Genomic DNA, 15,919 nt, shown 5'->3' on the forward strand with positions numbered 1-15,919 from the left:
AGTACAACACTGCCTATTTAGAGCTAAAATGCACATAGTGTTAAATGTATCTTTGTATTTAACTAGTTGTGTGTGTGGAGGGTGTGTGTGTCTGATGATCGCAGGAACTGTGAAGAGAGAATTTACCAATGTCCAGCTCAATAGATCCCTCTTGGTTTGTCTCAGCCTTGGAATCTCTTAGCTCAACCTCAGAAGGTATTTGTGTTCAGTGAGAGGTCTCAGTCCTAGAGTACACACACACACACACACACACACACACACACACAAAATGAAAACAAGAATGTGTATGAATGCATGTAGAGCTGAGTACAGTGTATTTATTCTTTACTACTGAATGATGTGCACCTGGCACACTTTTATTATTGTTTATTAAATTTGTTAGTTGCTTTATTTTGCCAAGACAAACCAAAACGACTCACAAACAACCAAATGAACAACAGCAAAACCCCACATAGATACACTGAAACCAAGTGATAGTGGAGGTAGAAATACATTTAAAGCATGTGTATCTGGGCCTGGGCAGGCAAGGGCATCCAGGACAGAGGGCCCAACTTCCAGGGTAGGCTTTGGGCCCCTTCATTTTGGAAATGAAGTCCACAAAACGGTTGATAACAGTCATCAAGAATTGCTGTTCTGCTTCCAGAATGACGGCATCAATCCAGAGGACTTCCCTGAAGCTGTGTACAAAACGTTCCTGATGAATCTATGTCCTCGCCCAGAGATCGACGAGATATTTACCTCACAGTAAGCCTCCATTATGTAGCAGCCAGCATGTGTGGGAGAGAAGGGAGACTGCACAGGCAAAGGGAGGCTGTGAGAACCGGCTGGAATTTTGCAGATTGCTAGATTGACAGCACTGTTACTTTTTAAATGAAAAAGTGGTGAAGGGTAGCAAGATTATTTCTATTCCTCCCACCATTTTGTTAACATTGGTCACTATCCAGTACAGAATTAAGTGTGCTTACGGTCAGACTAAATGTGAGCATGCTGTTGCCATCTCTAACTATAATGCCTAATTATCCCCATAACTTCTACTTACACCAACATTGCAGTGCATATTTCTCCAGCACCCACTTCATGCTATTGGATGACTGTTTTAGCATGATAAATGCCTAGTCCCCCCACATCTTGTAGTACTGCTGATACCAAATGTAAAGTATCAGACAGGGCAAGGGTAAGAAGGAACTAGTCATGTCAAAACAACAAATAAGTGTAGGAAAAGTTGTCTCCCTGCTAAGAGGGATTTTCCAGAACATCTAAAGACACCACTCTCTCTTTGTCCTTTTTCCATTATCTCTGCTTAGCCATTCGAAAGCCAAGCCGTACATGACCAAAGACCACTTGACAAAATTCATTAACAAGAAACAGCGAGATTCTCACCTCAATGACATGCTTTTCCCCCCTGCCAAGCCACAACAGGTACAGGGTCTCATAGACAAGTATGAGCCCAGTGGGATGAATATTCAAAGAGGTGAGTTTATTTTTTTCCATCAGCAGAAGTATGTATCGTAATATTGTTGTTATTATTATTTCTATATCACTACAATTCCAGGGCAAAACCCCCTAAATGGATTACAACCATTCTTAAAACATCAAATGTAACATTACAAAAGCTCAAAATAAAACAATGCAAATGAGAACCAGATAGAGATGGTCATAGAGGTCCACTTTTAAGGCAGCCGGGAATGGCCTGCCCACAAGGCTCAGTGAGGCAGTTGCTTCAGGGCAGCAGGCTCGGGACAGCTGGGAGGGACAGCAGATCTGGTTCCTGAGGAGCTCCTTCCCTGCCTCCTCCTCTGGCACCACCTCTGCCTCGCCTTATCCCACTCACCACTGGCCTCCATTTTGGCCTCCTTTTTATTGGTGATGGTGGCAGGAGGTGGTAGCGGAGGATGAGGAGTCGTGGGTGGTGCAAAGTCATTGGGGGAAGAGGAGGAATCTGTTTATTACATGGAAATCTTTCAGTAGCCTGGGCCTACATCAGCTTAACATCATTGGGTGTATCTGACTAAATAATACTCAGAGTGGCCCCACTGAAATCAATCACTCATTGCTTAGATGGGCAGGAATATGCAAACTCAGTTCCTCCAGGCCCTTGTATTTTGTTACCAGCAATAGTAACATTTTAAAAATCATCTTGCAGGGCAGCTGTCTCCAGAAGGAATGGTTTGGTTCCTGTGTGGTCCTGAAAACAGTATAGTATCACAGGACAAACTCTTGCTGCACCAAGATATGAGCCAGCCACTCTCTCACTACTTCATCAACTCGTCCCACAACACCTACCTAACAGGTATGCAGCCATGAGGAGCTAGGTCCATTTCCACTAGCTGTTGTATTGCAAGAGGGTAGCTACTGACCCCTGACTTAGCTTTGTAGCTTACTTTCATTATGAAAACTGTTCATCAGGCCATGACTTATTTATCACTAGCAGGGAATGCCTGGCAATGCCTGGGAATTTGTAGAAACCAAAAAATATTAAAAATTTTAAACAATTTTTAAATTTGTGAATGGACCTATCACACCAGAAATCAGGCAAAGTCATGTTTTGGTCCGCCATCTTGAATCAAAATGGCACTCAGCATCCAAACACTGATGAAGATGGCTGCCCCTACCTTAGGAACCCTCATGTCAAGTTTGTTAATGAAGTGGCAGACCCTGTGCCAAAAACCAGGTAAAGCCATGTCAAAATCACATTTTGGTCTGCCATCTTGATTCAAAATGGCACCCAGCATCCAGATGTAGATGAAGACCACTGACGCCACCTCAGCAACCCTTGTGCCAAGATTGGTGATGATATTTTGAAAGGTGTCCAAACAAATAGAGAACAGATGGACAAACTATTGTCCAAAATTTATAGTAGAATTGTCCATGACTATCTTTATTTATGGGACACAGGTGGCGCTGTGGGTTAAACCACAGAAACTAGGACTTGCCGATCAGAAGGTCGGCTGTTCAAATCCCTGTGACGGGGTGAGCTCCCGTTGCTTGGTCCCTACTCCTGCCAACCTAGCAGTTCAAAAGCATGCAGTGCAAGTAGATAAACAGGTACCGCTCCGGCGGGAAGGTAAATGGCATTTCCGTGCGCTGCTCTGGTTCGCCAGAAGCAACTTAGTCATGCTGGCCACAGGAACCGGAAGCTGTATGCCGGCTCCCTCGGCCAATAAAGTGAGATGAGCGCCACAACCCCAGAGTCGGTCACGACTGGACCTAATGGTCAGGGGTCACTTTACCTTTACCTTTTATCTTTATTTATATGTATGACACTGGCTTGATGTGTAGATATTGTTTCATGTTCCTTTTACGTATATGCTCTGCTTATTGTTATTTTTGTTTTGCTACAGTCCACTTGTCTTCTTCTGTCTACCTATTCTGAAATAAGTTATATAACAATTCTTTTTTTAAAAAGGGTTTTAAAAATATAACAATTTTCAATACGACCCACAATTATAGAGCATTGTGTGTGTGTAAGCAATATTTATAATTTTAATCATGTCATAGGTGAATTAAAGTTTTCTGAACTTTTGGAAATGGAGAAGTCACAAGTAATTCTTCAAAAAGAAATAAAAGTTTTAAACATTTGTGTAACAGAAATGAGTTTCCCTTCTCTTCATTCAAAAGATGTGGCTGCATAGACTCCCCCCCCCTTTTTTCCTCGTCTCCCCCCCCCTTTTTTTTTTTGCAGCTGGACAATTTTCTGGAATCTCCTCTCCCGAAATGTATCGGCAGACCCTATTGGCTGGCTGCCGCTGTGTGGAACTTGATTGCTGGAAGGGCCGTCCTCCAGATGAGGAGCCTATTATCACCCATGGATTCACCATGACAACAGAAATATTGTTCAAGGTACAGATATCTTTAGGTGGTTTTGGGTTTTTTTACTTTTGTTTTTAGAGATTCCACAAAATTTCAAAACGCAAATTTTTAAAAAAATGCTGAAAACATCAACATTCATAGAAGAAACAGAAAAACATAACAATTCTAGTCAGATAAAGTGGATAAAATCTGTGAAAATAAATATTCTTTGCCTGGTGCCAAAATGACATCAGAGTTGATTCCAGGTGAGTGTAGTGGCAGAGAAACCCTCTCCAACACCCGGAGTGGGACCTGGCGGCACACGCACGACATCCGCACAGAGTGTGCATGTGCGGCAGCCCATGCGGTCGCTGTGTGAGAGGCAGCCCATACCGACGCCCATACGGACAGCGCACGAGAACGGGAGCCTGTATGGCTGCCACGCGAGCAGCGCCCATACTAACTAGCTAAAGTATTGCACTTGGGCAAAAAAAATGAGAGGCACAAATACAAGATGGGTGACACCTGGCTTGAGAGCAGTACATGTGAAAAGGATCTAGGAGTCTTGGTTGACCACAAACTTAACATGAGCCAACAGTGTGACGCGGCAGCTAAAAAAGCCAATGCAATTCTGGGCTGCATCAATAGGAGTATAGCATCTAGATCAAGGGAAGTTATAGTGCCACTGTATTCTGCTCTGGTCAGACCTCACCTGGAGTACTGTGTCCAGTTCTGGGCACCACAGTTCAAGAAGGACACTGACAAACTAGAACGTGTACAGAGGAGGGCAACCAAAATGGTCAAAGGCCTGGAAACAATGCCTTATGAGGATCGGCTAAGGGAGCTGGGCATGTTTAGCCTGGAGAAGAGGAGGTTAAGGGGTGATATGATAGCCATGTTCAAATATATAAAAGGATGTCACATAGAGGAGGGAGAAAGGTTGTTTTCTGCTGCTCCAGAGAAGCGGACACGGAGCAATGGATACAAACTACAAGAAAGAAGATTCCACCTAAACATTAGGAAGAACTTCCTGACAGTAAGAGCTGTTCGACAGTGGAATTTGCTGCCAAGGAGTGTGGTGGAGTCTCCTTCTTTGGAGGTCTTTAAGCAGAGGCTTGACAACCATATGTCAGGAGTGCTCTGATGGTGTTTCCTGCTTGGCAGGGGGTTGGACTCGATGACCCTTGTGGTCTCTTCCAACTCTATGATTCTATGATTCTATGATTCTATGATTCTAACTGCACACACGCCCTCTGCAGCTGGGGGGGACAGCAGGCCATCTTGTCACCCCCCAGAGTGGTGCCTGGGGAAGCTCCCCCTCCGCCCCCCCTTCATACGCCCCTGGGTGAGTGTACCTGGCAAGGACATTAAAAAAATCAGTCCACCACCACTGAGAAGCCTCTACCTGATAGCCACTCAGTGTATTTACCTCAGGCAGTGGGAGAACCCAGAACAGGGACTCTGATGAGTATTCCTATGCCCCACAAATAACCCAGAGATGCATTTTAAATAAAAGGACACATTCTACTCATGTAAAAATACACTGATTCCCAGACCGTCCATGGGCCAGATTAAGAAGGCGATTGGGCCGCATCAGGCCCACGGGCCTTAGGTTGCCTACCCCTGCTCTATACTAAGGCCTAGACTGAGTACAAAGAATGTGCTGAGACGTAGAAAACAACCTTAGCCAGACATTAGGGCTCTTTGCAATGTAAAGCATCCATATTTTCAGATTGCTTTATTGGTTTGTTCACACACACCCAGCCCCCATTTTCATTTATCAGTGTAAGAGCTATTCCTTCTGGCGTAGTCAGCTTCTACTCATCTATGCCATCTGACATCAAATAAAATACAGTAAAATGTATTTTCTTTGTGGCTTACAGTTATGAATTTACTTCCTTTTTTTGCTGGTAAAATGGGGCATGTCTTACAAAGCGGAATAGTTTTAATTTAACACCAAAGATACACCAATATAGCAAACTGAAAACCTGGGTCTTATGCAGGCATAGGCAAACTTGGCCCTCCAGATGTTTTGGGACTACAACTCCCATCATCCCTAGCTAACAGGACCAGTGGTCAGGGATGATGGGAACTGTAGTCCCAAAACATCTGGAGGGCTGAGTTTGCCTATGCCTGGTCTTACATATGCAAGTTTAGTACTTAGAACATATACATCATTAGTGACCCAACTATCTGCTCAATGTCTGCTATGTGACCCAGAGTCCTGATGTCTACCTGCATTTTCTCTCTCTTGAGCTTTTTGAAGACCTTGAAAAGCCTTTTTTCTGGATGCAAAAGTGCTCAAAGCATATCTGTTCCGGCAGGCATATCCAGCTAGATTATAGTGGACTAGTACCTCCAACAGTAATTGCATCAGCAGGGAATGAGCAAAGTTGAAAGGCCGTTTCCCCTTCTCCTACTTTAATGATTAGCTTCTCTATTATGCTTGTGGTTTTGGTGTTCATAATTTCACATTCCAGATCTTATGACATCACGGTCCCCTTTATACTGCACCACCCAACCTGCAAAACAAACAGAGTGCTATTGTGCTTCACTGGAGCTATAATTACATGGAAGGATTGCTCTGCACCACAACAATGAACCTTGCAAAGGAATTACAGGCCATTAACACAGCATGCACCTTTCATTATAGCTTAAGTAATGTATGTTTCCTCCCCTCTTCCTATGGCTGCCTTCCTCTCCAAAATAGTTGTAGGTGGGGGAGGTGACACTCTCCTGCTTTCAACCTGCAGCACATTCCTTTGAAATGCAGATTAAGTACATAGCCTCCTCCTAGTTCTCTGCTGCTTGTTCAATCATGAACAGTTGCTTAGCAAGAGGTAATATCAAGTCCCAGGCCATGTTGAACCTTAGTACTAACACTGCATATCAAGGCTCAGCTTCCACAAAGAAGTCATAAAATAGCACAGTATACAATTGCACAATGTCACATAACGGAGCAGAAAGAAGGCAGATAATTAGAGATAAAAGCAATGTTACCGTAAGCTACCAATTACTAGTGTCGGGAGGGGAATAAAGAAAAGTTAATGACAAATGCACAGAGGTTTCACAAAAGTATGATTACAAAATAAATACAAAAAGCTGAGGAAGTGTCTGTGGGATTTGTTTGGAAATCTTATCGAGCCTTCCATTTGTGTATTTCCCAAACTGTTGCTCTCTGAGAAGTGTTTCATATCCAAGGGATTTGAAGCCCATGTATTTAAAAAGTTTAAAGTGCAAGCTCAACAAATACATGCTTACAGGTGTGCATGGCTCATCATGCAGCTGTGATTGGCTACAGGAGAACATGGTGTTCCCTCCTGACTTTTCTAATGCTAATGCAAGGGCTAGGAAGGAATTTGAAGGGTAGAACTGATGGGCAAAAGGAGGAGGTGCATAACCTTGGACTACTGATTTTCTCCAATCCACCCCAGAATTCAATGCATGGTAAAATAACAGTTGCATGATGTCACAGAAGTAATGCAACAGGAGAACAAGAAGGCAGATAAGTTTGAGGGGTGGGGGGGTTTTTTTTGGGGGGGGGCTGTTCATGATTTAAAATAACAGAAGACCAAGGAGAACGAGCAGGGTTGCACTTCCCCCATCTCTCTCTCTCTGTCATAAATAAGAAATTATGTGAGGAAAAAAGATTAGGACTTGGCTAGCAAAGTTCTTGATAGATAGATGAGAGAGAGAGAGAGAGAGAGAGAGAGAGAGAGAGAGAGAGATGATAGACACAAACTACTGTATTTTTCACTCTATAAGACGCACCAGACCACAAGACGCACCTAGTTTTTGGAGGAGGAAAACAAGAAAAAATATATTCTGAATCTCAGAAGCCAGAACAGCAAAAGGGATTGCTACGCAGTGAAAGCAACAATCACTCTTGCTCTTCTGGCCTCTGGGATAGCTGTGCAGCCTGCATTCACTCCATAACACACACACACATTTCCCCTTACTTTTTAGGAGGGAAAAAGTGAGTCTTATAGAGCAAAAAATACGGTACATACAAACTACATGTTACTCTGCAGGCCCTGAAAGGCCCTGTCTCCTTTGCAAGTGCCCTCAGGTGTTGCATTTTCTTTAAATGAGGAAGGTGATGGATAGTTTCTGTCCATCACTTCTCCAGAGCCAGCTCCCACTTCTGAGGGCACTTTGCTGCAGGCCCTTATGGCTTTACTATGTGCAGCTGCAGTGTAACGTGTGGTTTGCCCCTTAGTACCAGGAGATCATGAGGGATAGAACCATCAAACCGAAATGTGGCAAGAATGCTGCTGCACCTGGACTTAAAAGAATGAATAAAAATTGAAATAGTCTCATCATCCAAATATAAGGGGAAAGTAAGTAATGAACTGCCATCTAGTGTAATTTAAAACTTTACTATGCTCTATAAAAACAAATCACTGCTCTCTAAGACAGCCATTCAAATCGGGTTGAATTTAAACTCGACAGATGACAGCAAAAATATTTCAATTACTTGTCAACAATTTTTAGTACCAACAGTGGGTTTTGCACTGTACAGAACACAGATATGGCCTCTGTCCCCAAGGGACTTACAAATTACAGTGGTACCTTGGGTTACGCACACCTCAGGTTACAAACACTTTGGGTTACAGACTCCGCTAACCTGGAAGTAGAACCTCGGGTTAAGAACTTTACCTCAGGATGAGAACAGAAATTGTGCGGAGGCAGCGCAGGGGGAGGCCCCATTAGCTAAAGTGGTACCTCAGGTTAAGAACGGTTCAAGGTTAAGAATGGACCTCCAGAACTAATTAAGTTCATAACCAGAGGTACCACTGTACAATCTACAGCCTAAGATGATAAAATGAATAAATGCAATCTTTTCCTATAGGCCTCAACAGATGATAGCTTGAGGCTTCATAAAGCAGAAGATAGGAACAAGGGTCTGAGTGCTTCTCGCTCGCTCGCTCGCTCACTCCTCCTTCTCCTGTTGCACACTTAGTTCAGTGTGGCAATTCTGGCATGTATTAAACCAGAATTCCCTGTTACTTCTGAACTGAGGAACTCTGGGTTAATATCAGTTAACAAACCTGGAAAATGATCCGGAGTTACATTGACACTGTATGACATAAGCCACATATCATATCATAACGAACACGTGTGGCAAACTCTCAGTGGGATGCTGGCTCTGCTCCTGACCATCATGTGTTGAGAAGGATGCATACAATTGCACATGCATGTAGCAATACACACAAAAGGCTCTCTTTCTGAGATCACAAGCCACGTGTTTTCAAGGGTTCTAGTGGTGTAGAGGGAGCTCTATGGGAATGCTGTTGTATATGCAGAGGCCCTATGCAGATATCCAATGAATGCATAATCCCTCTGTCCCCTCTATGAATTTGCTATGATATCTACATATGGACCATGGAGGGAGGTGTTCATGGTGAGTTCCAGCACCTCTGTTCACTGTATACGGTTATAGAAACGGGAGGCCCTTTAAAAAGCTTTGGATATATCATAAGGTTCATACTGGAATGACTGGTGCCATTCTGAAAGCTGGATAACTACCAAGAACAAGGAGTTCCTTGGTTTGCAAAGTACCAATATCTTTTTCTCATTTGCCTCATACAGGATGCAATTGAGGCTATTGCAGAAAGCGCTTTCAAAACCTCCCCTTATCCAGTGATCCTGTCCTTTGAGAACCATGTGGACTCGTGAGTATTAAGTGTCTGCTGATTAGAGAAAAAGCTGAGATTGCATTCTGGACAAAGGGTAGAGGGATGGGTAAGAAATGTGTCTAGTCAGAATAAGGTAAAAAAATGTTGCTGCACTGTTAGAACCCACTTACCTGGGAGTCAGCCCCTTTCAACTCAATCAAACTTACTTCTCAGAAGTTATTAGGATACAATGGCACAAGCATGGCAGAGAGCGGCAACATTTTAATTTGCATGGGACAGTTGTTGTTTAGTCGTTTAGTCGTGTCCGACTCTTCGTGACCCCATGGACTAGAGCACGCCAGGCACTCCTGTCTTCCACTGCCTCCCGCAGTTTGGTCAAACTCATGCTGGTAGCTTCGAGAACACTATCCAACCATCTCGTCCTCTATTGTCCCCTTCTCCTTGTGCCCTCCATCTTTCTCAACATCAAGGTCTTTTCCAGGGAGTCTTCTCTTCTCATGAGGTGGCCAAAGTATTGGAGCCTCAGCTTAATATTCTGTCCTTCCAGTGAGCACTCAGGGCTGATTTCCTTAAGAATGGAGAGGTTTGATCTTCTTGCAGTCCATGGGACTCTCAAGAGTCTCCTCCAGCACCATAATTCAACTAAGCTTGGGCAAACCATGCATATGCTAAGAGACAGATGGGGATTTGGGAGTATGAAGCAGGGATCATGCCAGTCTTCAGGCTTGACATGTGTGTGTTTTATACCTATATTTTCTTACAGGCCGAAGCAGCAGGCTAAGATGGCTGAGTACTGTAGAACAATATTTGGGGACATGCTGCTGACAGAGCCACTTGAAAAATTTCCAGTAAGTGACTAGGGATGCCAAATTGCTACATGGGATGAAGTTATCGTGCAAGCAGGTGTTAGCTTGGTCTGAAGTTGCCCTGGCAGTTTGTGCTACATCTTCACTAGAGGAGTGATGCAAAAACCTAAACTTTGCATGAATGCTAACCTTTTTCTTATCTTTTGGGCAGTTAAAACCAGGAGTCCCACTGCCAAGCCCACAGGATCTCATGGGGAAAATCTTGATTAAGAACAAGAAGAATCAGTTCATACCTGGGGAGAACCAAGAGACTCTGAAGAAAGCAAGAAGTCTGGAGGATGTCATGACTGATCAGCCCACACCAGTAGACAAGGATAGCATAGGTAGTATATTCCATAGGGATAGCCCTGTTAATCTTTCGTAGCAAGAGCAACGGTGTTGTGACACCTTACAGGCTAACAAATGTTATTACTGCATAAGCTTTCATGGACTAGAGTCCACTTCATCATATACAGGGTACATTATGACAAGGGATGGGCCTTACTTGGGGAGGGGGGTGGGAATTCAGATAAGCCTGGAATCAGTTTTTAAGGCTCTGACATAAGCACAATTATTTGATGTGGAAACAGAGGGCAACACTGCCATTTTAGGACAGAATTTCACTTATAAGAATGAGTGGCTTTATCAGTGACTTCAAAAGCGTCTCCAAAGTAGGTATGAGGAAGAGGAAATCGGATTCAGTTCTCACTTAAAGGTGAGCCTGTAGACCTCCAGATTTGGTAGATGGATTGGGAAGGATGGAAATTGCAGTCTGAAGGAATTTCAGATCCTAAAGAAGATTTTAGACAAATAGTTGGCAGATCTTGGTTGCAGTCATCGGTGGTAACTCCATGGGGCACTGGGTGCCTGAGCACCCATAAAATTCCCCATAAAGGGGCTAGACACCTACAAATTTCAGTGCCAGGGCCATGCACGCTGCATCGCACACATGGCCCTGGGCACCCACGGTCACGGGGCCAAGTTGGTACTCCTGGTTGCAGTCATCACAAATGAACTAATTTCTGTTTTGATTTATCAGTAAAGTCAGGTGAGGTGACTGAAGAAGTGTCTGAAGTAGAGGAAGACATGGGAAACCTGGATGAAGAGGAGATTAAAAAGATGCAATCTGATGAGGTACAATTATTGCTCTTAGTTTAAAGAACTCTTGAAAAGTAACATTTTTTTGTTTTTTAAAAAATCTTCCTACTTTCCTGCTGTTTGGTAGAATTGAGCTTTCCACCTGTCCAGGACTGGTCCAAGACATCGTGCTGCCTGGAAGTCTACACATTCCCCACCCCCTGTTCTCTATGGGCCAATTAGGAAGTCCCTGTCCTAGCAATACTGCTGAGGCAGGGGAGCAGCTGCACACCCCCCCCCACCCATTTGTGCACTCCGGTCCTCATCCGACTAGAGAGACGCACAAAGGAGATAGCTTGCTTCTGCGTATCTGTGCTTCTCCAGCTGGATCAAAGCCAACTATACTCAAGGAAAAAGATATGTGGTTCTCATTGACTGTTCTTCTGAGTTCTACCCACTACTTTCTGATTCTGTTTAGGGCTCTGTCTGCCACTGGGCTTTATCATTTTGTCTGTCTGTTTGTATGATATGCCTTTTCCTCTAACTGTCCTAATTTTGCTTAGGGTACTGCAGGTCTAGAAGTGACAGCATATGAAGAAATGTCCAGCCTGGTTAATTACATCCAGCCCATCAAATTCGAATGCTTTGAAAACTCAGCACGTAAGCAAAGATTTCTTGTCTCTGTCCTATTGAATGTCATGTTTTCAGGTATTTAGAGCTATATACTCTATCTGCATGCATTTAGGTGTCATCTGTTGGCTCCACTGTAAAGGTTGAACAACAAATTACATCCTTTTGGAATCCTGTGTAGGGAAAAGAAGTCTTCCGAAGGTGGTGTGGAGCAGAGAAGGTGGCAGCCCAAGAAAGGTGTTAAATACCTCCCTCTTGCTGATTCTGTGCTCCAAATTACCTACTTCACAAAACTGTATTTCCTTAAAACAAAACCAACTAGTTGTTAGGGGTTTTATTTTAAGAAAATGCAGTTTTCTTAAGACTGGACAAAGGTGGTGTATCTAGAGGGGGAAGGGCAAATAGACCAGGTGAAATCCAGAACAGGCATGGATTTAGGGCAGAGCAAGACAAGGTGCAGTAGAAAATGCATCAGGTTTGGAGCACAGTCATGCAGCACTAACCATAGCTACTAACCAGCCTCCTAACAGATTATTCCTACTTCCCTTTTATAGAGGTTATTAGGAGGCTAGAGTTGCAGAAGTAGGTGACCCGACATCCCAAAGCTGCGCTGACCTGTAGATAAGTGTTCCTGGCTTGCAGCCCCTGAATCAGATGCTTTTCTTCAGTATGGCTGTGTAAACTCAGAAAATTTCCCCTGCACCTGGAGTTACTCTGGTATCTGCCCCAATGTAATTGAGAACTGAAAGGGAGAAGATTGCATACTTGAAACCATATATCATGAGCCATGTTTTCATTACATCTGCCAAAGCATATCAAAAGATTCATGATCTTGGGTGAAGTATTGAGTGTCCTTGAAAGGATTTATGGAACTGATGGGAAGCCTGATGAAATGCAGAGCTCTCCCCCCCCTTCCAAGTTTTGATTCCCAACTGATTTAGTGTCAGACAAAAAGCAAAAAGTCTGGAAATGGAACAAAGGACTAATAAAGATTATGCACTTACTATAAAATAAGCTTCTTCTTCTAAAAATATTAGGCAACAATAGCTGATTCTATTCCAAAAAAGAACCAGCAGCTCCAGATCCTTTATACCAATTACTTCTAAGCCTTCTGCCCCTTTCCTGAATCTAGAGTAGCCATTCCCATCTTCAAACATAGCAAAGCAATGCAGGTGGTCTCACCTTAACATAAGCAGAGAACTACTGTCATGCTATTGCAGAAGCCACACATGTGGCAAGGCCTCCTGAACTAGGGCAGATAGGTGGACAGGTTAAATGCATGAAGAAAAAGAGAAAGTAAAAATAAAAAATGTCATGGACAGGTGTAGAAGGGACACCGTGGAACACTTTGCAGTGGAATTATGGGCACCATCCCTCTAGGTTTCAAAAATGTGCCAATAGTCCTTCTTGCAAGAAATGCTGTTTACCCACAGATTTGATTAGCAGTTGATTACTGATTACTTCCACAACCAAAACACTTGCTCAGGTGATACTGTATGAGGGCTTCAATGCCGCTTAAGCGACTCCCTTGGGAAACTATCATGCAGAGAAAGCTCCTCAAATCAACCTCCATCAAAACCCAAATCAAACTTGATATTTTTTACTTCTCTGAGTCAGAGGATCATGCATAGACAGTGTCTTTATTTGTGGATAGCAAGGGGCTGATAGTGAAGAAAAAATGGTAGAATAGGAGGATCTGGAGCATTGGGCGTGATTTATGTTTATCTTGCTTGTTCTTCCAGAGAAGAACCGGAGTTATGTCGTTTCCTCCTTCACTGAGATGAAGGCTTATGACCTGCTGACCAAATCGCCCATCCAGTTTGTAGAGTATCCTTTTTCTTTTTTCTTTGGTGCACCTGCAAGTGCACCTATTCACATATTTAAAAGTTTGTTCTAGGTCATGTCACATGCAGCCAATCATAATATTACTGTCTGGAAACAAAAGGTTGTATCCAACAAAGTTGTCCTGTTTGCACAAGGACTTACTATGAAACTGAACATATCTCTATCCTCTCCCTGTGTGGCCCTGCAAACCCACACCCATACCCACACACCCACCCAAACACACTATTTGCTCTGCAGAATTTAGGGAAACCCCAGAACAGATCTGAGAATGCACTGGGGAGGAAAAGGGGACGCTCTGTTCACCCAAGTGGAAGTTCTTGCATGAACAGGAAAACTTCATTGGATAAAATCTACTGCTACCTTCCATGACTCAAGGCCAATTCCCAAAATGGGTATTCCTCAGAACTATTATATATAAGGTGTACCTATTGATTTCTATACGATTCACACAGAAGTCGATTTTAGCTTTGCAGCACTGTGATATTAAACTTTAGTAAACCTTTAAAAACATTTTAGCTGTGTAGTGTTCTCTTCCAAGTGCTGGCCACAGCAATGCGAGGGGCGGGGAGTGCAGGGCCACAGCAAAGTTTCATGTTCCACCAAACAAGAGCCAGGCAAGTCAAGGTAAATAAAAACTCCAGACTGGTGAAGCAAGGGAAGAGTCAGAATATAGGCAGCACCCTGGACAGCTCCATGAAAAGCTCATGCTGGGAACCCTGTAAGAGCAAAACTGCCAAGGGCATATATACTGCAATAAACTTCGGAGATGGGACTCCTATTAGGAAAATTCAGCTACAACAAGAGGCAGATGAGCCGAATTTATCCCAAAGGTACTCGGATGGATTCTTCTAACTACATGCCTCAGATGTTCTGGAATGTTGGCTGTCAAATGGTGGCATTAAACTTCCAGACAACTGGTAAGTGGTGACCTCCTACCATCCCTTCCTGTTCCTAGGCTAGCAATAATTTTCTGACTCTTTTAATTTCACCACTACCCATAAATTTCCCAGAGCTGCTTCTCTACCCTGCTATGTCTGTTTCTTTCTTTCTTTGCCTTTTCTCTTTTCTTTTCTTCATTTGTGTTCCTTCATTTATGTTTATTATTATTACTGGGTGTCGTCCCCCCCTATATTGGATATTTCCCCATATCACCCAAAAATGCAAGGGGTCAACATCAAAGCTTGCTGCATTTAATTAGAGATCTTTCCAGTGCAAAGTTTCCACATGTGCTGAAGACAGATGTTTTCAAAAGAAAGGGCTGCCAGCTGTGCAGTTTGGCACACCTGATTTTTGCCATCCCCTCCAACCTGCCGAAGCCCTGCTTCCTTCCCAAAATGCTGCTCCTGAGAATTGGGAGACCCTCTGGAACAGAATGGGATGGGGCTGCAGTATTGGGGGGGAAAGACTGGTGAAAATTAGGTGCCCCCAACTTGCTCATGGAAGGGCTTTTTGCTAAATTAAACCTACCTTTGGATATAAACCAGGTGTCCTTTCAAAGGAAGCAGGTGGGGTCAAAGGACTGCCTGTAACACAAATGAAACTGTTTCCTTTTGCCTCAAGGGCCAGTCCAGAGGCATCTGATAGAATATGGCAACCCAGAAATGAAGTTTCAACAGGCATTTTTTTACATACAGAGATATAGATATAAAAGTGACCCACAGTGACTTACAAAATGATACAAACATTAAATCCAAGTATAAAAAACCAGAACAAAACTTAAAGCTAAAAAACAACCCCACAGTATATATAAAAAGGCAGGTCTAACAGAGAACACAGCCCACCCCACTGAAAGTTAAACAAGAAAGAGGCCACAAGTATTCCTACTACCTAAAATCTGAGATTGATAAGGACAAATTGCCACAGGGTGATTTTTGTCCCTGATAGAAATGACTATATAGACTCACTTCTTAAGACTGGAAATATATAGGAAGCAGGCAGGGAGGGACATTGGAAAACAGTGGCAATATCAATACTTCCTGATGGAAAGGCAGAAAGGCATCACCTCAGGGTGAGCACCTTAAAGGCTAAATCAGCATACACAGAACAGTAAGTGGAGCTCATAATGTAATTCAGGCAGGAAGGCACTAACCTCTT

The 15,919-nt window shown here is 43.4% G+C and overlaps 1 protein-coding gene across 3 annotated transcripts in view; it reads left to right on the forward strand.

Annotated features, from left to right (window-relative positions):
• Window positions 1-15,919, forward strand: part of PLCB2 (phospholipase C beta 2) — a 54,088-nt gene that overhangs the window by 18,033 nt on the left and 20,136 nt on the right. For all 3 annotated transcript variants that reach the window (XM_083449776.1, XM_083449778.1, XM_083449777.1), the window contains 11 exons: window positions 644-744; window positions 1,305-1,471; window positions 2,144-2,290; window positions 3,683-3,840; window positions 9,382-9,464; window positions 10,192-10,276; window positions 10,446-10,617; window positions 11,313-11,407; window positions 11,914-12,010; window positions 13,723-13,807; window positions 14,618-14,742. In XM_083449776.1, coding sequence (XP_083305902.1) covers window positions 644-744; window positions 1,305-1,471; window positions 2,144-2,290; window positions 3,683-3,840; window positions 9,382-9,464; window positions 10,192-10,276; window positions 10,446-10,617; window positions 11,313-11,407; window positions 11,914-12,010; window positions 13,723-13,807; window positions 14,618-14,742 — 1,315 coding nt within the window. The remainder of the gene's footprint in view (window positions 1-643; window positions 745-1,304; window positions 1,472-2,143; window positions 2,291-3,682; window positions 3,841-9,381; window positions 9,465-10,191; window positions 10,277-10,445; window positions 10,618-11,312; window positions 11,408-11,913; window positions 12,011-13,722; window positions 13,808-14,617; window positions 14,743-15,919) is intronic.

The sequence above is a fragment of the Podarcis tiliguerta genome (assembly GCF_965153285.1).
Source record: "Podarcis tiliguerta genome assembly, chromosome: 1".
Taxonomy (NCBI): domain Eukaryota; kingdom Metazoa; phylum Chordata; class Lepidosauria; order Squamata; family Lacertidae; genus Podarcis; species Podarcis tiliguerta.